The sequence below is a fragment of the Glycine max genome, chromosome 8 (assembly GCF_000004515.6).
Source record: "Glycine max cultivar Williams 82 chromosome 8, Glycine_max_v4.0, whole genome shotgun sequence".
Taxonomy (NCBI): Eukaryota; Viridiplantae; Streptophyta; class Magnoliopsida; order Fabales; family Fabaceae; genus Glycine; species Glycine max.
In genome coordinates, this window is record NC_038244.2 from 19,407,834 (window position 1) to 19,433,872 (window position 26,039).

The 26,039-nt window shown below is 29.6% G+C and overlaps 2 protein-coding genes and 1 pseudogene across 2 annotated transcripts; all 3 read left to right on the forward strand.

Annotated features, from left to right (window-relative positions):
• The first annotated feature begins 715 nt into the window (after positions 1 to 715).
• Positions 716 to 13,631, forward strand: LOC100804063 (probable fatty acyl-CoA reductase 5). The gene is made up of 11 exons (XM_026129457.2): positions 716 to 801; positions 4,927 to 5,059; positions 7,225 to 7,328; positions 7,408 to 7,610; positions 8,620 to 8,720; positions 9,498 to 9,690; positions 11,984 to 12,145; positions 12,302 to 12,383; positions 12,501 to 12,743; positions 13,138 to 13,199; positions 13,343 to 13,631. The coding sequence occupies exons 2-11, from the start codon at positions 4,978 to 4,980 to the stop codon at positions 13,449 to 13,451; spliced, it is 1,341 nt and encodes a 446-aa protein (XP_025985242.2). The 5' UTR covers positions 716 to 801; positions 4,927 to 4,977; the 3' UTR covers positions 13,452 to 13,631.
• Positions 13,632 to 20,039: 6,408 nt separating this feature from the next.
• Positions 20,040 to 23,045, forward strand: LOC100527809 (putative metacaspase). Its single transcript, NM_001250818.2, has 2 exons — positions 20,040 to 20,536; positions 21,727 to 23,045. The coding sequence occupies exons 1-2, from the start codon at positions 20,191 to 20,193 to the stop codon at positions 22,653 to 22,655; spliced, it is 1,275 nt and encodes a 424-aa protein (NP_001237747.2). The 5' UTR covers positions 20,040 to 20,190; the 3' UTR covers positions 22,656 to 23,045.
• A 1,503-nt stretch (positions 23,046 to 24,548) lies between these two features.
• On the forward strand, positions 24,549 to 24,963 carry LOC100794519 (probable E3 ubiquitin-protein ligase XERICO; annotated as a pseudogene).
• The last annotated feature ends 1,076 nt before the right edge of the window (positions 24,964 to 26,039 follow it).

The following is a 26,039-nucleotide window of genomic DNA, read 5'->3' on the forward strand; positions in this document are numbered from 1 at the left end:
ATAATTTTAGTTATTTAGATTTAAATAATGATTGTTTTAGTCCTTCAAAATAAATTCTATTTTTATTAGTTACTCACATTTTTTAAAAGTTATTTTTAATGACTATTATTCTTTATGTTAATAATATCATAATTTGTGATGGTTTTACACCGTTAATTTTTTAATTTAATTTATGTAAAATAATTTGTGAAAATTTAAAAGTATCCGAATATATAAAAAAGGAAAAAAAATTCAACATTCATGTATTTATTTTTCTTCTTTAAAATATGTAAAATATGTAAAAAATATCGCTAAACTATAAATAAAATATTTTGGCAGTAAAATTGTCAGAATTTTTTAAAATAAATTTTGGTTGTTAAAAGCACCATAAAGTATGAAGATATCAACACAATGAACAAATAGAAACTAAAAGCAACTTCTTAAAAATTTAAGGGACTAATAAAAATATATTTTTAAAGACTATAAATATATTTAAGCATATTTAATAATATAAAAATTCATTTATATTTGTTTATAACTCATCTATGATTTAATTATTTTTATCATAATTTTGCTTAAAATATGAATTTAATAATTTTGTATTATAACTATTATTGTGCCTAGCTACTTCCACATACATTCAGAAAAAAAGAGCTCCCGCCGTACACTACAGGCAATCATGATAAGAAGATAACATGGGATGAATCACTTCTCTCTGTCTATAAATAAGGTTGGATGGAGGTGGTGTGGTAGACATTTTCAAATTGCAACTTCATCTCACTTTAATTTTGCCAACTTGGGTATTCATCTGGGTTAACTTGGGTATGTCATCTTTCTATTTTAACTTATGTAATATAATACGATATTATAAATACATAGCCAACTCTTTCTATCTTTTTTCTTTAACTTGTTTTTATAATTTCTCCATAATTCTGCTTCCACTACTAGAAAAATGACTTTTTACAACGGTTGTTAAGTGCTTTTAACGACGGTTTACAACCGTTGTTGTATATAACGTCGTTGAAACAAAAGTGCTTTTTACGACGGTTATTATAATAACCGTCCTTGAAAGTTAGAAAATTTCAAAGACGGTTATTACTGAAAAACCGTCTTTGAATGATATGTCTGCTTGGACATTCAAAGACGGTTATTACATAATAACCGTCTTTGAATGCTGCATATTCAAAGACGGTCATTACATAATAACCGTCTTTGAATGCTGCATCTGTTTGGATATTCAAAGACGGTCATCATATAATAACCGTCTTTGAATGTTGTGTATGAATGTTGTGTAAGACAACATTCAAAGACGGTCGCTAGAAAATAACCGTCTTTAAATTCTTTGTCTGCTTCAACATTCAAAGACGATTGTTATGTAATAACCGACTTTGAATGCAGTGTCTTCAATGATATAATTGCGATTTTTAGATAATTCGGTATCTGAATTCCCCACGGAATCACTCCATGACTTGGCAAACAATAAAATAAATGACACCTAACTAACACTATTAAAACCATGGCACAAAATTGAAGTCAATTTTGGGGGAAATTGATTTAATATGTTCTTGAATGATATAATTTAATTTTGATGTCAACTAAAGAATAAAAAATCATAAGTCATCCAAACTAAATAAATAATTTAGATCATCAATGATTAATAAACTTAGGAAAGAATCCCAAACAAATACATGAAACAATGCTTACAATTAGTCATAACGACCAAACAACAATGTTTTCAAATGAAAAACAAGGTGATAAATAGCATTCAAAGCAGAGCCGTTGTTGGGAGCAATTAGTTTATCGTGCACTGCAGAACAATAATTAATTAAACACCAACTCAATCATTGGAAACCAAGAATCATGAGTGTTAAACATGCAAACCAAAAACCAACACGATCAAATGGTGAACAAATCTCCATAAGCACTTATGCGAGAAATAAATAAGAAGAAAAACCGAGTTTATGCACAAGTTAAAAATCAGCTTCTGGAGAAACTAAAATGAGAAAAGTTTTACAAATTCACTTATGCATATTCTTCTTATGATAACACATGATCATATGATTCATACCCCAAAAGAGCAAGAAAGGAAACAAAAAAAAGTATATATTAAGTCGTAAAATTATAATTTAGGAAAACGTACAATAATGGCATTTAGAATTATGTAAGTTACTAGTCAAATTCAAATCTTATAAAATGTAACCAAACATAACTGAAGAAAATACAAGATTGAAAATGTCTTCCGCCCTCAGAGACTGCTTTTAATTTTTTATCGAAAAGAAGTTTTTTTTAGGACAAAGTATCTTTTTTATACTGTCTTTAAATTATACTAGATCCGGATAAGAGAAACTTAATTGAATATTTCTAAGGAGATATGATTTGTCAAGTTATTGGTATTCAATATAATCATGTGCATTCATATTCCTAATAAATGTAGCAAAGACCAAGAAACATGCCAAAACTCTGCATCCTCACCACAACAGCCAATAGGACAGCAACAAAAGTAAAATACCTCCCACAGCTGACTCTTAGTCATGTTGAAGTGAAGATTCCCCACATACAATTTTCGGTCCACAGCTCCATAGGGGCCAGTTACACCGGCTGCTCCACCAAAAGCATTAGATTGAACAAGGTTCTTTTCAGCTTCAGAAGGTTTCACCATTAAGGAAATAACAGGAAAAATATATTTGTTCAATACTTAAGGAAACAAGTTTAAAAAGGCTTATCAGCTAAAATATATGTTCAAGAGTTAAGATGGAGACTTTACATTTCAAAAATTACTAAAGAGCTGCTAAATGAGAGAATTTTACAACAACAATAACCTTATCTCACTAGGTGGCATCCATTACATGAATCACATGACAGCATTGAACTCAATTAAAAACCAAATTCTTATAAATATTATTCACTTTGACATTCTTTTAATAATTTTTTCAATATTCTTCTTGGTCTCCGTCTACCCTTTTGACAGAGCTTAAAACTGTGTGATTTACTCTCCTCATCATTTGCTTCAATAGCCTTCTTTGCACATGTTGAAATAACCTTAATCAATTTTTAGTTATCTTTTTCTCAACAGGTGTCACACCAATATCTCTTTATATACAATCATTCCAATGAGTTAATTAATTCTTCTTTGTTAGTTGCCATTACCATTTCTGGTGCTATAAATCAAGATATTGCATAAATACTCTATTCCGGAGCAGTCACATAATCAAATAGAACACAAATAAATGCCACGAAAGATGGTTAAACACGACTATATGCATAATATCAGTGAAGAAATCAAACAAGACTGCAAATTTGCAGTTAACATGAATTGTGATAAATACAACCCATTAACTACCAAAAAAAAGTACTAACAATCAACAAATATCAATTTAAATTTATGCTACCACATACCTACTAACACCTCCTCCCACTTTGAGTAAAGTGTGCTTTCAGGTACTATGAATTGGACCTAATACACCTTGCTACCAGTGGTCACCCCTGAAACAGTGTAGAAGAAGAGAGAAAAGAAGAATGAGGGGAAAGAAGGTCACCAACATGAGACTTTTTATGAAAATCTTCTCTTCTCTCACGGTTTGACAAGAGTCATCACTGCTATGGGAGCAATATTCAGAAAAAGCAAAAGAATAAATGTTTGTTTGTGATTTTCCTAACGAAAAGTATTTTTTTTCCGAAATCATTTGATTTTCTCAAATGAGCAATATCAAAATGGGAAAGCGGGTGTTAACATGGATTGATTATTGTAAAAACTCAGCAAATATACATCCAATTAGTTTCGCTCAATTAATTTCATACCAACAAAAATCTAGCAACATAGCTATGATGTAGACCTCACCCAATATTTTTAACCCAATCGCAATCAACATCAACAAAGGAAGAGGTAAAAAAATGTGAGTAAAGGTAAAAAAAAAAAACTTAGCCAAAGCACAGGCTTCAAATTCCTGAAATGAGAAATTTAGAGTACTTACCTCGTAAGTTATGGTGGGTAGCGACGAAAGCCCTCCAACGACGTCCAAAGTTGCGGGTTTTGATTCGTAAGAGTAAGGAAAACCAAAAAAGGGGTAGAGAAGAGATGAAGAGAGGGGGAGAAGGTGAGAAATGGAAAGGAGAAAAGGAAGTGAGAAATCTGAGGGAAAGGGAGGGAGAGGGGCTAGGGTTCAGTAACGAAGAGGGGAAGGTTTTAACGGGCTTTGTTTTTTTTTTTTAACCCAACTACGACGGTTTTACACTAAAACCCGTCGTAAATTTTATATAATATAACATTCTAAGGCGGTTTTTAATAACCGCCTTAGAATGTATGTCGTAAAATGTAATTTTTTTCAAAATAATTGCAAAAATGCCACCGCGTCACTATTTAAATCGGTTATCTAAATAACCGTCGTAGCACAGGTGATGTAAAAGGCAATATTTGTAGTAGTGTTCATAACTGACTTGAGCAAACATCCACGATTGAACAAAATTTTAGGATGTTTATTTCACGAAATTATCTTGTAATTCAAAAAATATAAAGGTGTGGATGGTATTATTCTATATTTGTTAGGAGATTATTAGAAAATATTCTTGAGTACCTCTTATACTCTCATGTCTACACAACTTTTATTCTCATGCTATTTAATTTTAAAATAATTGTTGATCAAATTTTTTTTCTAACAATTATATTTATTAATGAAGAATTAAATTCATTACACCAATGCTATTTACTATACAACTTTGATAATTAAAATTATTTTATATTTTTAAAATCAAGTAATAACAAGTTAGTTGTTATACAATTTTAATAAATAAATGTTAATTTTGATATTAAGCAGAAAGTTTAAATGTTATATTACTACTTATGTACAACTTTTGTTTTTAAATTAGTTACTTTAAAATATAACAACAATAATTTAAAGTAATTATTTGGTATAAACAGACACTAATTTGGATAGAATTTTATGTATGTAGAAACATATTCAAATCTCTAAGCCATCGTTGGCTAGCTGCAACAATCTACCTATGGCTAAGGTTGAAAGTGTTCATGACTTCCTCAAAGGAAAGACCATTTTGGTTACCGGTGCAACGGGATTTGTAGGAAAAGGTTAATGATTCTTTCTTTCTCACACTAACGATGCACATGCATGTGAATTTATTTTATGTTGGAGTCTTATCAATCGCATTCATATTTGAGTTGGAAAGGATCATTAAGGGTGATTAATTTCTCCTTAACAAAATTTAATAAATTTGTATTTTCAAAATTCAACTCACGCCAAACTATTGATTAAAATAAAGCAGTCTATAAGTTATCTATGTGCATGCTTCGTATGTAGCTACATATGATTTAGTCAAGATCGGTTTATATTGCTTTTCAAAATGATTTTCACCTTAGCATTTTCTATAATTAATTAAAGGTTTAAATGTGTTTTGAGTTGATGTAATTATTTTGTCACATAAAAGTTCATGCAAATATGGTTCTATTCTATCTGTTTTTTTTTTTTTACAAAATTTTGTTACTTTTAGATCCTAACATTTTTTTTCTCCTAAAAAAATGTTTAGTTTTTTTTTGGTGAATAAATCCTAAGTTTAGTGCTGACACAGTTAACAAAATAAATCATATTAATTATCATAATTAAAGTAATAAAGAAAATTTTAAAATAAGATAATTAAGTTATTTATTGTGTCTAATTCAATTACGTAATGTATTTAATATCTACCATGAATAAGGTAATTATGTATAGCTTACTTTATATTTTTTTATTTTTAATATATTATGAACAATAATTTTTGTTAAAAAATCATTAATTTTTTGTTAACTAAATATTTTTTAAAGGTAATTACATATAAATTTTATTTTATATACATGATAAATTATATGTATTTATTATTTTATATGTAAACAATGATTAGTAACGAAATATATTTAATATATTCACGACAAAATTAATTTTTTATATTACTTTTGAATTATGTAAAGATAGAAAAACAAAAAAATATTATTATTATTTTTATATTACAAATAATTTTTTTTTACTTTAGAGACAAAATATTTGTTTTGTGATACATTAAAAATATATTATATAATAATAAGTCAAAACTAACGAATTTAAATGTAAAAATAATATTACAGGTTCTATATTAAAATTAAATTATAAGTGTCTATGTAAATTATAATTTTACAAAAAATGTTAACAATAATTTATTGAATGGAAAATACTAAAAATAAAAAATAACTGTTCATATTATATTAAAAATTTAAAATGAACTAGAAAATTAAATTTATTTATTTATTAGGCAAGAAAGAATTGCCAAGGTGTCCATAGAGCCCCTAATCATCACCAGAAGCAAACTCAAAACTTATTGAATAAAAGTAAATTATATGTAATTTCCTTATTTATATAAAATAATAAATATATTACTTGATTGAATTACACAATATTTAAACAAAAATCATTGTTCATAATATATTAAATATAGATAATAAAAATTTAGCATATGTATAATTTTAAAAGAATTATTAGATAAACAATTTCATAATCAATACAATACAAAAAGAAAATAATTTGAAAATTGATCTATTTTAGAATTTTAATTTGAATATAATTCAACTCTAAAAGTTAACTCAAGACAAAAGATATTAAAGGATTAGACATCCATAGATGATCCAATAATAGTTTAATAGCGGGTAACCTAATGGCAAACTACACTGTACATGTGGTATTTTAAAATAATATTAATATTTAGTTATAACTTGTCCTACTTTAACTAAAAAACAAGTGAGTATACTAGAAAATAATAAATTATACATATTAGGAACTATTATAATAAAAATTTAGCATATGTATAATTATACATATGTATAATAAATTATACAAACTTACTAGTGATCTATATACATATACAAACTTAGGTAAAGAATAATTCTTTTAAAATTATATTCTATTCTTATAATTTATTTTCTTAAAATCTAATAAATAAGATTAGTAACTTATTATAATCATTAGATTAGATTTTAACGAAATAAATAATAAGGATGAAGTATAACATGAATTATTTTTAGTGTAAGTTAATTTTTCTCTATATATATATATAGATCACTAGTAAGTTTGTATATGTTAAAATAAATTAAAAAAAGAAATTTTAACTCAATTGGTTAATTTATATGTATTATTTGTTTTAAATTGTTTGATATTTATCTTTGATTCTTAAAAAAAAATAAGAAAGAAGATTAATAACATTAATTTTGTTATGAATGTTTTGTTTGTGCAGTTTCTGTGGAGAAGATATTAAGAGTTCAACCTGACATAAAAAAGTTATACCTTCTATTGAGAGCATCAAATCCTTATTTAGCTACTCACCGCTTGCAAAATGAGGTAGCCACGCAACTTTTTATAACTGTTTAACATATGAATTTACAAGACATTTAATTAATATATGTGTGTGTACGCGCAGGTCATTGGGAAGGACATATTTCGGGTGCTACGTGATAAGTGGGGTGCAGATTTTGGTTCTTTTATATCAAAGAAAGTGGTAGCAGTTGCTGGTGATGTTTCTCTTAACAACTTGGGAATTAAAGACGAAAACATGAGGAGCCAGATGTTTGAAGAGTTAAATGTTATAGTACACACCGCTGCAACTACCAATTTTAACGAGAGGTAAATAATAGAATTTTACTTTTCTAAAATGAGAAATTGTGTTTCAATTGAGAAAATTAATGACTAACATTTCATTTCATTTACGATTTGCTTTGTTTATAAGTGTAATATCAACTATTGATATTTTTTAATCGATTAAAGTAGAGGAATCGAATCCTAAATAACATAATTGTGTATAAACGAGTTGGCATGGCCATTTCATTTGTAGGGAGCTAAGTTAAATAAGTTATTATTTTTATAAAAATTACTTCAAAATGTAGATGATAATTTTTTTTGAAAATAACCTCTTAAAATTTAAAAATATATAACACTACTTGTAATCATATAAATAAATATAGATTTGTCTTCTCTAAAATAGGTAAAGGTTCAAATCGTACGTCAATGGATGTCTAGAGATTAAGGTGTTAAGAATTTTTTGTGTGTATAGGGAAATGAATTCAGTATCTGGCCTCCTAGCCAGTTTAGCTCATAAGTTTGATGTGGTAATGCATGTTCCCGCTATCCCTCTTGTAGGGTATGCTTTGTTTCTTTGTAGTTTTCTATTTTTGGGGCTTTGTCGCCCCTCCTCAGTATATAAAAAAAAAGTAAATAATCTTAATCGTCATTAATGAAAAAAAGACAAAAAAAGAAACTCGTTTGTGTAATTTTTATTTATAAGAAATTAAAGTATTAATATAGATTTTTAGAAGTTTATGTTGCCATTTTTAAAAAAAAGGAAGTTTATGCCATCATTTCAATCAAAAAAAGTTTATGCTATCAATAAGATAGAAAATGAATGTTAAAAAATAATTTTATAATAATAAAAGAATATTCTACTCATGCATCATATGCTGTTAGTATTTTTCAACAACTTAAATGGTTAGATAAAGATTAGCATACAAAGAAGATAATTTTAACAGATAATATTTCTTCTCGGTTAGTATATCACACTCTTTTTTAGCTTGAATTTATGTAATTGAAAAGATTACCTCGTATACATATACCTGAATGTATGTATCACCTTCTACAGATATGATATTGCGATAGGTACTAACACGATGGGAGCTTTTCATGTTGTGAACTTCGCTAAAAGTTGTCATAAATTAGGGATTGTTCTCCATGTATCTACTGGTACATAGTTATAAACTCAAGTAACTTTCGATGTGAATACTTTAACTACTATAGCATTTTTTTTTTCTATCAAAATATGCTTCAATTGCAACCCATGATATTTAGTTGTATTTAAATTTTATAACTTCTTTCATAAGGACTTTAATACTTCATAGATATGCATTAGTGAAGTATTTGAGAGTATAATTTTCAAAGAGATATATATAATATGGTTACATATGAAGCAAACACAAGTATCAATTTCATAGTCTGACAATATAAATTAGTTTTAACATCACAAATTATTATACATGATATTTTTTTAATAATAATCATCTTAAAAATCATAATTATACCGATAGTGCATAGTCATTAAAATCTAATCAATAATATATATGATTTTACATAAATTTATCAGTTTATAATTATCTGGTCAATAAAATCAACTTTTCTCATACACTTAAAATCGTACTTAAATTTTCAATCCTATAAATTAAGAGTGAATCTTAAAGGGTAAAATATGAAGTTATGACAAATAATTGAGAAATCAATAAATTAGTTTTTATTAACTTTATAAATTGTTATGCATGTGTATTTGTTTTATCACACTTTTTATGTTAATTTTTAATTAATAATTAAAACTTCATGCTTTACTTTCTAAAGCGCACTTCTTATTTTGAAAAAGGCATATTCGATTAGGATGACATAATTTTATTAGTACATTTCATATGTTTTCCTATGGATTTCTTTACAACCTATGTACCTACACTAATTGGTGTATATTTTTGTTTCAATTAGCCTACGTGTGTGGGGAGGCCGAAGGACTTATAGTTGAGGAACCCTTACATGTCAATGGAATGCAAAAAGGATCTACAAAATTAGATATCGAGTTAGAAAAACAGTTGATTGAAGAAAAACTGAAAGAGTTCAAAGCACATAACACTGATAAAGAAGTAATCACATCGGTTATGAAAAGTTTTGGACTTGCAAGGTAATTTGTGAATTTGACTTGTTCTATGTTTCAAGTGAGGATGAAAAACAATATTTGAACATATTTTATACTCAAAACTTTATGAGAGAAGTAATACCAGATGAATATTCATGAACATGATTAACTTATAACTTCTAAACCAAAATCTATTTATCTCCCTTCTTCTCTCTATAGATAGATAGTGGGAGAGAGAGAGGAGGGAGGATGAGAAGGATAACCTAGTCTCCAATATCAATTCCTACAAACTATAAGGACAACTTAAATCTAAATAAACATAATGAAGTTGACCTAACTAATTTACTATTGAGAAGAGTAACAAAGTCCATAAGAGCATTCTTATTGGAAGATTTGTTTTGGATTTTTGGATCACTTTTTTAGTTTGATCATATCACATAAGGATACTAAAAATTATCATTTTTTGTTCTAATGATAAAATTCAGTTTGGGATTTTAGGATTTTACTTGCATAAAAAAAACCCATGACCTTTATCTCTCTTAAATGACTTTAAAAATAATATTTTTTTTTAAAAAGTGAAATTCTTGAAAATTCTTTCCTTAACATATAACCTCTAGTATGAAAAATTCTTAATCAAGAATAATAATAAATCTGATGGACACCATTCTTGAGCTTAGGAACCCAATTCAAGAACCCTATATATTAGTAAAATTATATAAGTAAAACTAAAATCTAATAGAATGAAGCCAACCTAACTAGCTTAATAATGTGTTATGCGTGTGTACATAGAATGAGTAGGATAACCGAGTCTCTAACCATTTCTATAAACTATACACAAAACTAAAATCTAATTAAATAGAACGAAGTGTGTTTTGGAGGGGAACATATCAAAAGAGCTAGAATTTTTAACATTAAAAGCATAATCATAATAATTACTATAAACTAATTTTCTTCCCAAAATTGATCCAATAATAGGACTATAGGAGCACTAAATAATTATGTCCTCTCAATAGCTCAAAAGAAAAATAAATGTCAATTGAATTCCTAAATGTATGAGTTACAAAATAGTAAGCATTTAAGTTATTCTTCAAGTAACGTCCAAATGTCTCCCACACAAAACTTGAAAACTTAATGTGTCGGTACAATTTTTTTTAACATTGAGTGTTTTCAAAATAACTCTATAAACTATGAAATTATTGATTAATCTTGAACCTTAGAAAATAAAATATTTTAAAGAGTTAAATTGAATTAAGAAATTGAGATGGTGAGAATGGTTATTTCTAATGGTTAGCATGACATTATAGGCAACAACTCTTGGTAAGATGTTGGTAAAAAAATGTTGACATCATCAATGTGTTGTACCATTGATAGTGTGTTGATGTCATCATACAGAAAATTTCTGAATATCAATGACTAATGTTGTTGATAAAGCCTTCTTACTTTAAAAAAATTTATTGATGACCCCATCATTGGCAAATTTTGATAGATGATGTGAATGATCAAGCTTTTGGTAAGTTGCATGTCTCTACCTCACATAAAATGATGCGAAAATTACTTATGACTAGTGATTACCAATTTTTTCTCTATTATGTAAGCATCATAAATGGGTAAGTGGAGATAGTTTTTTTTTTAAGTATAATTCTTCATTTTAAAAATTTCAAATAGTTAGTTATTGTTGCATATTGGGTTGATGGAGTTGGATCATGGGACTGTTTACATTATAGGCGGATTTATGTGCCAAATTTTTTCTCTCTTAATCAATTGAGAGTCTTTTCATTCAAGTTGACATGATAAATGACAATGGAATTTGAAGTATCACAATTATGGTGTTTATTATGTTAAATCACTTTTATTGTTTGTTGTCTAGTAGAATGTAGATGATACATTTTACATATTAATATGTCTTGTCTTTTCTTGCTCCTGCAAAATGCATTGTTCTCTCATGGCGAATAGTTTTGAATATAATGCTAATTAATGAAACTAAACATTGCGTAAACAATATGTTCTTAATCTTTGTTGCTATGTATGTTTTCCAATGAGCACCAAGAGTGTACTTTGCATTTGTTTTATTGTTGATGCATCTAAGGCCTAGTTGGACTTTTAGGTAGGTGATGGTCTAAAGGGTAAAGTTCGTTATAATAATGAATACTTTACAATAAAAAAAAATATAAAATGATGAAACTAGTTATTGTATGAATTGTTCATACCATGTCCCTAATTATGATACATATATTGACATGGGGCCATGCAAAGCGCATCCTTCACCATATACTTCATTGAATTACATGGATTTTAACTTCTGTTGTCTTGATTTCACCTTAGTTTGTTGATATTCTAGGGCAAATTTACATGGCTGGCCAAACACCTATGTGTTCACCAAAGCAATGGGAGAAATACTTTTAATGAAAATGAAAGACACTCTCCCATTGTTCGTTATACGCCCCACTACGGTCGTCAGCACACACTCTGAACCTTTTCCAGGTTGGATTGAAGGTGTCAGGTGCATAATTTATCACATATTATATATATATATATATATATATATATATATATATATATATATATATATATATATATATATATATATATATAATAAATAAAAGAATTATTTGAGTAAGTTGAAAAATTTAGTAAAAATTCAATTTTGTTACTACAGAACTATAGACTTTGTGGTGGTTAATTATGGTCAGGGAATACTAACAAGCTTTGTTGGAAATTCAGAAACAATTTTAGATTTGGTGAGTTTTACACATAAATTACTATGAATCTTTTATTATGTTAATTTGTAGAATATCTCTCTACACAAATATTTATTTTAGCATTTAAAAGTTAATTAATTTGTAATAATGATGCAGATTCCAGTAGACATGGTGGTAAATTTCATGATAGTGGCATTGATGGCTTTGTCCAAAGGTCTGTCCAAAAATTTGGTGTACCATATTGGATCTTCATTGAGAAATCCTATCAAATTAACTGATGTTGTAGATGCTATGTATTACTACTTCAAAAAAAATCCATGTGTTGATAAATATGGAAAGCTAATGGCTGTTACCAAGAAACTAACTATAACAGGAGCAAATGAGTTCAATCAAAATAAGGTACATTTCTTTCATGAATCCCAAGTAACTTTAGATTAAGTACTATTTATCATACTCATGATTTAACGATGTTTTAATAATAAAAAATAATTTATTCAAAAATAGAAGTATTTGGAGTACGCGTATGTCAAGAATAATTGGTTACCAAAATTTGGCGCTTAGAATATGAGAATCTATACTTCATATGCCTAATAAGTTGTCCTACCTATTTTAGCCCCTGCAAGACATGTCACTAACTAAACCTTTCTACATCACACATGAGCAATAACAAATTGCTGCAAGCTTCATATGTCAACTCATGATTTAAGAAATTGCATTTTTTAATTAACATGTAGTTTTTCTTCTTTATTTTTACTAATCATTTTATTTTGTCTTTGATTAATTTTCTATTAAGGGGTCGAAGTTGGTGAAGAAAACTGAAGATTTGTACAAAACTTATTCCCTCTTCAAGGGCATGTACGTACCATATACCATGTATATTTAATCAATAGCTTCATAAAATTCATCTATACACTAATGTATACTTTCTTTTTTAGTGAATTTGGTAACAGTTCTTTGAAGCACATACTAATATTAACTTTGAAATGTATTTTAAACAGCTTCGACGTCAAGAATGCTGAAAGTTTAAGAATAGTAACAAAGGGGTTGCTAATGTGGATGGTGAATTTGACTTTGATCCAGAGAACATTAATTGGAAAGACTACATGATGAATGTTCATATTCCTGGTCTAATGAAGCACTCTGTCAATGTTTTACCTATTAGAAGCAAGATGTAACATATTATAGTAATGAATATACTTGTCTAATTTGTTAGGGAGATTTATAACTAATTTGTTTTCTTTTCTACTACCTCATAATATAATGTAATTGATGACAAAGGAGGATTACTCAAAGAACATTCATATCTATTATGTATTTACTTGATACTCGATCTATTATATAACGTGGTGTGACAGTCGTAAGTTACCCTTGAATTCAAATTTGTCTTTTGTAGATTATTAAAATAGTTGATATTAGGCTCACTCAATATAGTAGTTCTAATATTTTTGTTATAAATAATTTATTTAAATACGCAAAAAAATTATAGTTACTAATTGATAGAAGTCTCTCTTTTTTTATAATGTTAGTACAATAAATAAAAATTAAGAAGAACAAAAAACTCAAATAAATAAATACAAAAAAAAGAAACAAAAAATTTCTAAATTGTCTTTAAGAAAAAATGAAGTACGACATCGTTTCCTGAGAAATTAAGGTGCTTTAGAAAAAGAAAAAAAAACTGATTTAATAACATTAAACTGGAAAAAAATATATAACAGGCGAGAAATTAGTTTGGGAAACCGATTTTTCATTTATGCACAGTAATTATATTATATATATAAATAATTGTTGACTTGTATCATTTCCGTAAATTTTTGTTTTATTTATATTATTTGGGTAAAAAATTCCGGTTTGGGGAATAGAGGAGGCTCATCTAACGTGAATGTAAAAGTTTAGGAATTTTGTGTAAGGTGGAAAAAAAGAAAGAAATGTATATGTAATTAGAGTAATCCTTAAAAGAGGTTACTCTAATTTGCTCAAAAATTTAATTTAGTTATTTCCTCAATCATATTTGTACCTGTAGTAAATATAATTTTTAGGCTTACTTAAGTGATTAGATTCAATGTTATATTAATTTATTTTATTAATTATTGAATTTTAAATATTTTTTTAAGTCTTAAAAATAAATTGAATACAGTCGTGTACACTCTCACAAACTGGACTTTCAAGTTACTCGGGGGCATTATTGTTTGTGTGCTAAGATGTAGACCCCCTTTCTTTTTTCATCCCTATTTGCATTTGCATTTTCATTTATTTTATTTTTACAAATACACCTGTTTTTAAAAAATTAATTTTCAGAATGCATTTTCGAAGAATTTTTAAAGGCCTCAATATAATTTTTTTGCATGCATTTTATACATTCTAGAAATAAGTTTCTCAACCATTGCACTCACTGAAAACAAAAAGTAGAAGGGTGCGATGTTTACAAAGGGAAGGAAGTAAGAAGTTGGTGAAGAAAAGGAAAGGGAATTATGCAAGAGGTGAAGGGGTGTTGAGATGGAAGAGAAAGAGGTGTAAAGCCAGTTGTAGAGAAGATGAGAAAGAAAATCAATGTGAGAGAGAAGAGGGTAATTTAGTCTTAGAAGTATGAAACAAAATGGGTGCTTGATGGGAAAAATAAGAGATACAAATAGAACAATTTGTTAACAGTTGCAGGCTTTTACTTCTTGCACCTTTTTGTTCCTGCACCCTCCAAAAAGACGCACATTCCCACCAAGATGATGAAACCCATCATCACTAGTTCCCACCCCGTTTTAACCCTTCACTTTTGGGTGTCCCTCATCACAATGATCTCTACCACCTCCACCTCCACTCAACCCCTCCCCTCCGATGTTGTCATCTGCGCCATCAACAAGAAGGGTATTATTGCCCTTTGGGGTACAAGAAGCAAGAAAGGGTGCAAAAAGCAATTGTCCATATTGCAATGTGAGTTCAAACCACCAATGCATTTAGGCCAACTCATAAAACAACTCAAGCAATCCAGAAAAGGGGTGAAAAAGAGATATCAAGGGAAATAGGAGCATCCCAACTAGGTTAGAACCCTCCCTTTCACCAATCCCACACCTCAAAGACCCCAAAATTCATAAATGAATAAAAAGAGACTATAATCGGACATGGGGGGCTGTACCAAAACCCCAGTCAATTAAGAAACCTACTAAGGCATTCCACAAATATCATGAGCAAAAACTCCTTGCAAAAGGAGGGGATAATGTCCCACCAAAAAGATTGACTATTATCAACATCAAAATTTACAGTCTTATATACACAATGAGTGTCTTCTATTAAATGTGCAATATTATAAATCTGAGATGAGATAAGCTATGCATGCAACATGCTCATCTATTTCTCAAAACCCAGGGTACTAAAGAATAATTATTTACAGCTTGAACAATTAGAGCAAAGTCTTGCTCTAGCCAAAAGGATTGTCAGTTTCTACTACAAGGCACTTCAATGATAGTAATAACACCAATCAACTTTGCTTCAAAAGGTGTAGAAGAATCCAAAGTAAAATGACAAAGTTTCCTAATGTGTTACATGCTCGCCCCTCAAGATCCCACCACACCCTAAAGGCTTAGCGCAACTTCTTTCATAGTCGTCTTTTTTATATTGTCAAAATACTCTTCTTTCTTTCACCCTTTTTCCCTCCTAGCAACCTCCCATGTTGCATCTCACCATCCACAACCTCCATTCTTTCTCCCACCTTCACCCTTAACACTCTCGTGCTCCTCCTTACCATATGCACCCTCCTTGTTTGCATTTTCTAGAGAATTAATTTGATATTAAGTTTCAAAATTTATGAAATAATTTGTCATTAAATGGTTCGCGTGATTAATTGGTCACACTTTTGTATATTCTTATATTAAATTTGAATTTTTTATTTTTACGGCAACTAATTTGTTAGTACCTCATGTTTTCAGAACAAGATCTATGCATCATATGTGTTGGTTTTGAATAGGTTCATGCAATAATTATTTGTGTGAATTTATTACAAAATAAATAACTAAAATTCATAGGTAGGTTAAAATATTGTTTTTAAACAAGAAGACCCATTTTTTCATGATGATGGCGATTATAGGTCAAAGTTTTAGTGTAGTGACAACAATCTACTTTCTTAGGTAGTTTTTGTGTAATTAATTGAGTTTGATGCCTCTAAAAACATCCAACATCTTATATATTTTAAAAAAAAAAGTTACATCCAAACAGTAGTGATATTCAAACCATCAATCCATCTTTCTCGGTTCCCTAGAATATATTTCCATTCAAACTCTCCCATCCATCTTTCTATTTTCCCTGCAATATATTTTTATTGTTTGATTAGTATTTTGTTCTTTTAATTTATTTTTAGGTTTAATTTATTTTTTTTAAATATTTAAGTCGGTTTTTAATTTATTTATAAGATGCAATTTGGTCATTTTATTTTTAAAAGTATTTATTAGTTGCTTTACTTTTTAAAATAGGTTTAATGTGTTCTCATTTAAAATCAAATTTAATCCCATTTTTTGAAAATATTCAGAGTAAATGGAAGAAAAATAAAACTAAATTTAATCCATTGTTAAAGAAATATAGGACTTAATTGAACCTTTTACTAATAAAGAGATCAAATTAAATTTAATAAATAAAGATATCAAAGTAAATCTTTTAAAATAAAAAGATGAAATTAAACCTAAAAATTAAATTAAAACCAAAATAATTAATAAACATATTTTCATTGTTACCTACCATATATAATATATTTTCGTTCAAACTCTGTCATCCATCTTTCTACTTTTCCTCCAATATATTTTCATTGTTAAGAAAAATTAGATGTAGATCACTCTTGACCGAATTAGTATATATTGCCTTACCTCTTTAATCTCTATTTCCTTATTTTATTTCAACTATTCAATTCCTTGAATTCAGTCTTGCTTTCAATTGATTTTGATCCAGTGATTTGGAAAATATTTTTCAATTTGATCAAGATCAAAAGTCTGATATTTGATTTGGATAATTGATCTTCAAAAGAGAAGAATATGAATATCATTTGGGATTTTGAGAAAGATTAAAAAACGTTTGGAAAATTTATTCGTCCCCCTCTAGATTTCATTGCCTAGTACAACCAATGGCTAATCCATAAGATATTTTTAACTTAATTTGATAAGTTCAGGGTCAAACATATGGAACATGCGTGTTGTTTATTTTTATATTTTATCAATTATTCGTTGCTAGTAAATTGTTTTTTTAATAAATTATACACAAAATAAAATTGTTCATTGTTAATATTTTTATATATTTCCTTGATTTCTCTAAAACAATTAATTTATTTAAATAAACATATTTTTATATGTTGCTAATTTTTTTATATGTTTCTTCTACAGGTCGAACTTTATAATATTTTTATTTTTATATACTTTTATTTATTTATAATGTAAATGATGAATTCGTTTAATATCATGATTTTAATTTTAATCCATTAATTTATATTTTAATTGTATTTTTAATAATAATTTTTTTAAAAAAATTATTGATGTGAAAGGCCAATTTTTTTATGGAAATGATTTTAAAATTTTGAAATTTATTATTATTAAATTTTAATAACACTTTCCGTGTGTGATACTGAATTTAAAAAAAAAACTAAACATAGGTAAATAATGTTAATATACTAATTATTTAGTTAGTTTTAATTGTTAATCTATTTTTAAAATTTTAAAAAATGAGACAATATCTTATAAGTGTTTTTGTGACAATGCACATTTTAAAATTGTGTAAGCGCTTAGTAATTAACTTATATAACCAAACACAAATAGTTGATTATATATTTTTTTGAATAGCTGATTAATTTTAAGAACTTATAATTTAAGCTTTTACATAATAAATATTTAATAACAAATTTAATGAAGATGTTTTTTTCAACCAGACTTTGGTTTCTTTATCTTTGTTAGAAAATATTTGAAAATTTTTATTAAGATACAAAAGTTCAAATAATAGAAGGAGAAAAAATATGCCAGATTAAGTTTAGTTTGAATAAAAAATTTATAATAAAGATGTTTAAAGTGATTTCTAACTTATTAAATCAAAAATACAAAATTTCTTATAAAGTAGACAACAATTAACCATGGGCCTAACAAAAAATATTACAACAGGAAAAATAGAAAATAATTATCATTACAATAAATTTATGATAATAAATCATCATATTAGACACTTCCGTTCACATAATTGGTTGTGTTGAAAAAAATTCAGTCACACATCGATTAAAAATAAAATAAAATTAAAATATATAAATAAGAGACAATCCTCAACTCTTAACTAATTTTTGGGTTGAGTTAGACCTCTCACATTATACAGCATTAATCCCTTTAATTCACTGTACAATTTGATATTATTAAAACCCCTTTTTCATGTTCTTTAATTCACTGTTCAAAATTTACTTGTCTACTACAACTTACATTTTCTCATCTTTAAGTCCTTGTCAATTTACGTTCTCCCACTTCTAATTTCTGCTAGTTGAATTTCTTGTCAATCTAATTACCTTTCCATTTTCTGAACTTTTTGGTTGATTTATTTCTTATCTCATAAAAAAAAAGACTCTTTTTTCTCTGTCAACCATTATTTTCACCAATTTTCATCACCATTTATTTTCTTACATTTCGACATACTACAAAATTAGCGTATAGCCTAAGCTATGGACAATTTACCTTAAATAGTATCACTACAAATAAAAAGGACACACCGGACAATAAGAACATCAATTGACAAAAAAAATTACTATAAGCACAATAAAAAATGCATAAAATATAAAACAATAATATTCCACTTTATTTTGTTGTTCTCTCTATATATGAAATGTCATCCTCACTTCAAAAATAAATGGAATACTCGGTTTGAAAAGAAAGTAATAGAGCAAAAGCAGTGCAAACTAGGATTTGCCACCAAACAAAACCCATAACCAACAATCCAACATCATTGGTTTGCCTATGCCAAATTCAATTCAGTTTCTAAAACTAATTACTAAAATGCTCAAATGAAACGCTCTCAATCATTATGACACCATTATTATTTTGAGTTTAAAATGCCTACGCCACCACGCAACAACTATTAAATGCACAGAGAAAATAATAAAATACGAACGTGTGTTTCGTCCAACACTATGCCAACACGGCAACACCAACGAGAGATAATAATAATAATAATAATAATAATAATAATAATAATAATAATAATAATAATAATAATAATAATACACAAGAAAAAAATAGATGACATGTAAGTAACTCTTTCGCTATGCATAAGAAAATTTTAATTTAAAATCATATTAATTAATAAAATTGATTAATCTATAGTTAATAACATTAAATTTACGGTCTAAAAAAACATTAAAATTATAAAAAAAACTATTATTTTTAAAATACTATTAATTATTTTTAGATTTGTTTACTTAATTATTGAGATTCATTTATTTAATTATTTGTCTACCTAATTAACTAATATGCGAAAATTACTTTTTGCAATTTGTATTACTAATTGGTTTTGCTTTCTATTAATATCTAACATTTATGATTTATTAATTAAAAATTTATAAAGAAATTAAGAATTTGAAAAAAAAAAGAAAAGGTAATGAATTTCTAAAATAATTCAAAACGCGTCTTATAAAAAAGAAATAAATAAATTTGTCAAAAAACAAAAATATACAGGAGGGAGGTAGTATTATAAGTGTATAAGGTAAACAAACACTCTTCCTTGTTGCTGCTTTCGTCAATTCTGAGGTAAAAGAAAGTAAAGAGAAAGAGAGAGAGAGAGAGAGAGAGAGAGTCATAATCATAAGTCATACCTGATTTCCATTCTCTCTGAGAGACAGTGCGAGATTGGCATAATGGCGAAAAAAGCCGTTTTGATCGGAATAAACTACCCGGGAACAAAGGCGGAGCTGAAAGGATGCATAAACGACGTGTGGAGGATGCACCGCTGCCTCATCGATCGATACGGTTTCTCCGAAGACGACATCACCGTTTTGATCGACACGGACGAATCCTACACGGAGCCCACGGGGAAAAACATTCGGTCAGCGCTGACCAGACTCATACGATCGGCGAGGCCGGGGGACGTGCTGTTCGTGCATTACAGCGGACATGGCACGCGCCTCCCCGCGGAAACCGGAGAGGATGATGACACTGGCTTTGATGAATGCATTGTTCCTTCTGATATGAACCTCATCACTGGTTAGTTTTGCCATGTTTCACTTTTTGGTTTATGAATTTTGAAATAAATCACATCTGGATACAGGTTGACCGAGGATAAGTGAAAAAGCAAATTTTAAGAAAAAATATGTTTTACTTTAAATGAGACTTTTTTTCTAATAAATTGTCACATTTTTTGCTTTATCCAAACTAAAAAATATATTTTTGTTGATGAGCATAAAGTTTGGTGTTTTAGTTGTTTTATCTTTGGGTTGATCCTGTGTAAATTAAGTGACACACTTGTTTTAACTTATTATTTAGTATGCAACTCTAATAAATACAAAATGAAGAACTTTGTCATTCATCATTTTATCTGGCTTGAACATGATTGACTCTCGTAGAAGAAGATTGATGTTGACAAAAAAATAAATGTTTTAAAAACTAAAAAAAGAATATAGATTTTGCTATTCAAAAAATATTTTTGCTCATTTTCTTGCACTGTTTTTATTTTGTTCAATGTCTAGCTTAATTTCACATTCTACTCTGTCTTGGGTCTATTAGAGGATAAAAAAATTAATTGGTTTTTTATAAGAAGAAAAATAATAGTTGAGATTGGGACAAACTGAATTGTACATGTAAAATAAATCATAATTATTAATATTATCCGGTAATTTATCCTATAAAACATGCTCTAAACCTTAGGCGCATGTGGTCTTTTCTGTTTAGTTAAATGCATTGTTCATTTAAATTTTTATTTTTGATCTCCCTGTTTCGATCTGAGATGAAGAGATCCGGAAGGTATACGGGTGAAAACACTTAAAGATATTAGAAACAGTTATTATATAAAATAGTGTATACAATGATAATGTTTGTCACTTTGTAACGGGTGGGTATAATTTCCTTGAAGTTTCTCAGAAACTGGTGTCAAAATTTGGTCTCTAGAGTAAAACTAAAGTACAAGAACTTCAAAGATACATTTTATGGATGATTTTTTTTCTCAGGCCACTTTAGCAACTTAATTGATAAGTATTATTCTCTGTTTTTCAGTAGACGAATTTGTGTGTTTCTTTTGGGAAGTAATAGACTATTTGTATGCAAGTAACAGATGTTATTTTTTTTTTAATCAGTTAATCGTTAGTTTTTGTTAGCAAAAGAAATCAAATATTCGATCTTTCTCCTTTTCCCATCACTCTTAACGATCCAACCAACCTTATATCTTCCACATGTAACAGATGATGACTTCAGAGAATTTGTAGATGGGGTCCCTAGAGAATGTAAGCTCACAATAGTATCAGATTCTTGCCATAGTGGTGGCCTAATTGATGGAGCTAAGGAGCAGATAGGAACTAGCACAAAGGGAGAAGGGCAACAACATTCTGGTTCTGGTTCTGGCTTTGGATTATCCAGTTTTCTTCGTCGCTCCGTTGAGGACGCCATCGAATCTCGTGGAGTTCATATCCCTTCAGCATTGCGCCATCATAGACACAAGCATGAACATGAAGCTGATGATGATAGGGACATTGAGCTTCCACATGTGGACCATGGCTATGTAAAGAATAGGTCATTGCCACTTTCTACCATCATAGACATACTCAAGCAGAAAACTGGGAAAAATGATATAGATGTTGGGAAATTGAGACTCTCGCTTTATGACATATTTGGGGAAGATGCTAGCCCTAAAGTGAAGAAGTTCATGAAGGTTATCTTGAATAAACTCCAACAAGGGGATGGTGGAAGTGGAAAACAAGGTGGAATCTTGGGGCTAGTGGGTAGTCTTGCCCAAGAGTTTCTCAAGCAAAAGATTGATTCAAGTGATGATGGTGGTTATGCAAAACCTGCCATGGAGACAAAGGTTGAAAGCAAATATGAGGCATATGCTGGAACAAGTTCAGCCAAGCCGCGCCTTTCAGACGGCGGAATTCTGATGAGTGGTTGTCAAACAGACCAAACTTCTGCTGATGCAAGTCCAGCAGGTAACTCTGCCAGTGCTTATGGAGCTTTTAGCAATGCAATACAGGCTGTGATTGAGGAGAGTGATGGTGCTGTCACAAATCAAGAGATTGTTTTGAAGGCAAGGGAGAAGCTGAAGAGGGGAGGTTTCAAACAACGGCCAGGACTTTACTGCAGTGATGACCATGTTGATGGTCCTTTTGTGTGCTGATGAGTGATGAGTTCTGTCATCTGGTGCAGAAAATCAGAGTTATTTGTGTTGTGTATGATGATATATGCTTGTGTATTACTTGTTTTGGACAATTAATGCTTGCTCAAAAGCAATATTTACTTTGACTGTGATTTCAGTTATTATTCATTAGTGACAGAATAATAACTAAAAATGAGACTGCACAATTGTGTTGCCATAGAGAATGAGTGAGTCCCTCCTCTAAAAATGTTTCCGACAGTTGTTGCTTCATGCATTGGGAAACATGTTTCATGCCTCAATATGGAATGTTTTATTCTTTATTTTACCTTTCAAATTGGCCGATCCGGAATGTAAAAGATTTAACCAGTCCATAATGTAAGTTTACGTTTAAGATTGGTCAATATGAAAGATAAAAAATATATAGCAAGTGATTTTTAAGGCACAGAAAGCTACTACCAAGTGTGTTCGTGTACGCGTCTCTTTCGATGCAACGGAAAAAGTAACAGCCGAATTGTTTCCGTGTTCCAATGTCTTTCTGCATTGGAACGTGTAATTTTCATGTTCAACATGGGTGGAATGTGTATCTAAACACAACATAAATATTTGGCATCAATGTTGAGACTTTCCTGAAAAAATATAAAAAAAAACTCCAAATCATAGCCCAAATTTGGTGGGGTGATGCTAGGTGCGCTCAGCAATATTGCTGGTGCACCCAACATTTAATGTGAAAGGACAAAAATATTCTTCCACTTAACTTAAAAAAAATTGGTGCACCCAGCACCATTTCACGCTATCCGTACACCAGAATCAGAAGCTCCCATTTGCGCCACAGGTCTTCTTTTCTTCCATTTGTGGTCATTTTTGTTGGGTGTTCTTGTCCTCCGTCAGCATTGTTGACGTTGCTCCACCGTTGAGGTAAGGTTCATCACCCCTTTAATGGTTGTCCATTGCGTTGCTTGTTTTGAATTTGTTACGGATGTACTTGATCCGCAATTGTTTTTAGTAAATAGGTTTAGCCTTACGGATGAAGTAGGTAGTACGTTTCTACATATGGATCAAGTTGATTCATGAGGTTTAAGGATTAAGTAGATCTGCAAGCCTCATACGGATCAACTTGATCAGTATGTACATTTTTTAAAAAAAAACTCTAAATGAGTATTATTTTGTTTTAAAAAATGTTTGTTATTAGGATTTAGGGTTAATGTTGATTGTTTAGGGTTACTGATGATTGTTTAGTGTTAGTGTTGAGGATTTCTATTGTATTATGTTTGAATTCTTTGAACTAGTTGATATTGGTTTTAGATATTTTAGTTTACTAAGTTAGTATCGCCTTAAAAATTGTACATATGACTGACTTACGAGTTAGTACTAATAAACATCTGTGAAATCACTATCTTGAAATGTGAGAATAGTTTCAAATCATGCATTATATACCAAATATGTGTGTCATTAGAAAATATGAAAATTCCACACACAAGTAGACATATAAGAATGGTAATGGCAGGCTAATGATGAAATAGGAACAACATACTCCACTTTAGTTTAAGATTGAACCAGAGGTACACGAGGAGCACCCAATAGAACCATCAACCATGGTTAGTATTCACTAGTTAGAATATGTGAATTACATTCACTATAGGCTCTCTCTCTCTCTCTATACACACACACACACACACACACACACACACACACACACACATACACACACACACACACATATATTACTATAACATACATAAATTCTAACATAACATGTAATGTTTATCAGGCAAGTAGGTTGGTTTGTGTTTTTTTGTTATATATGTTGGGTTGTCCTGTGTTGGGTCAAGTCTCATTCTCCTTATTAATTTGTGTTAAGTAGCAAACCAATTTTGTGGCTGTGTGTTAGTGAGAAACTGAGAATAATTATCAATTATGGGTCTCTCAAATTTCCCAATTAGTGCATCTGAAGGGGTGCTACTTGTGCTTGTGATAAACAGTTTTCTCAGTGGCTTTGTTGAAGAGCATGTTTAGATCCATGCTCCAAGTAGTGTTTGGTGGCAGTGCTGCTAGTAGTTCTTCAAACATTGAACATGATGATGAAATTAGTTCATCATCATCATGGGAAAGGAGGGTGTCAATAACTCAGTACAAGTCATTATGCCACAATCATGACATAGGAGGAAGAACAAGTGTGGCTATGGTGGGGTGCTCCATTTGTTTGTGTCATTTTGAAGCCAATGAAGAGGTTAGTGAGTTGCCTTGCAAGCATTACTTCCACAGAGGTTGCTTAGACAAATGGTTTGATAACAAACACAGCCCTTGCCCCTTGTGTCGTTCCATCGACTAGAGACATATACAAAGGTTAATTAGTTTCAAATTTACAATTAGAGCTAGCCAGCTAGCTATAGTTATAGTTATTGCTATATATTTTTAACTTGTTATAATGAAAAGAATCAATGACTCTTTTCATTTCTTTACTTTTAGATTTGTAAACCTCCTTCAACCTAACTCAGTTTCTCTATGTTTTAGGTTTTATATATGGAACATAATGAGAGATGACATTGCCTTAATTAATAGCTTGATTTTGTATGTGCAAGTATACCAAATTCTCTTTTCATTACTGCATGATAATTCTAATTTAATACTTCCGGCTTGTTAGTTTGTTTCAATTTTCAAATGGATTTTACGTATTTTTTTCCAACCGTTCGAACTCAATCTTAGAGCAGTAGGTAAAGTCCATTTAACGAGTTACACAAACAAGCTTCAATTTGAATGATTAAGTAGCTAGGCTTAACTTGTGAATTTGTGTGGTTTAGTAATTGAATTTGTGCTACACATTTGCAGATCATGGTTAGAACTAGAGGCTTAGGTCTTGCCTTAGGTAGGTTTATAGGCAGAGCCCTGGGGAGAGAGGATCATCATGATTTAGATGATGTTCCCCAACGGCGAAGGCCTACAACATTGGCACGTAGGCAATGGGAAGCTGCCCTTGTTGCTGAGGATGAGCTAGTGGTAGCTGGAGACGTACATGCACATGGTGCATACGCTGGTCATGATGCTAAGGGATTTTCAGGTGGGCCGCGTGACCCATCAGTGCTTACGGAGTATGGTGACCATGTTGCAGTCAACGTATGGAACAGAGAGGTATTTAAAATTTTTAAGTAAACTTATTTGTTAACTATTTCTTATAATTGAAATTTGTCATCATTTAAATTATTTGTTTATAAATTGTCTGTTTATTTATACTTCAATTCAGGAATGTCCTAAATTGAAGTTATCCTTCCATGGGAGGAAGGTTCAAAAATTTGGGAGGCTTGCTCCTGAAATTGAGGGGCTAGTTGCTGCCATAGGATGAAGTCCTTTGATTGCATGTTCAGTAGACACTGGCGATCGGGGACTTATATCCGCTTTCGTGGAGAGGTG

Bases quoted from the DNA above. Each gene is read 5' to 3' on its own strand.
- LOC100804063 (XM_026129457.2), top strand. From the start codon at position 4,978: ATGGCTAAGGTTGAAAGTGTTCATGACTTCCTCAAAGGAAAGACCATT. The intron at 5,060-7,224 runs GTTAATGATTCT...TTGTTTGTGCAG, and splicing joins AACGGGATTTGTAGGAAAAG to TTTCTGTGGAGAAGATATTA. The intron at 7,329-7,407 runs GTAGCCACGCAA...GTGTACGCGCAG, and splicing joins CTCACCGCTTGCAAAATGAG to GTCATTGGGAAGGACATATT.
- LOC100527809 (NM_001250818.2), top strand. From the start codon at position 20,191: ATGGCGAAAAAAGCCGTTTTGATCGGAATAAACTACCCGGGAACAAAG. The intron at 20,537-21,726 runs GTTAGTTTTGCC...CACATGTAACAG, and splicing joins TGATATGAACCTCATCACTG to ATGATGACTTCAGAGAATTT.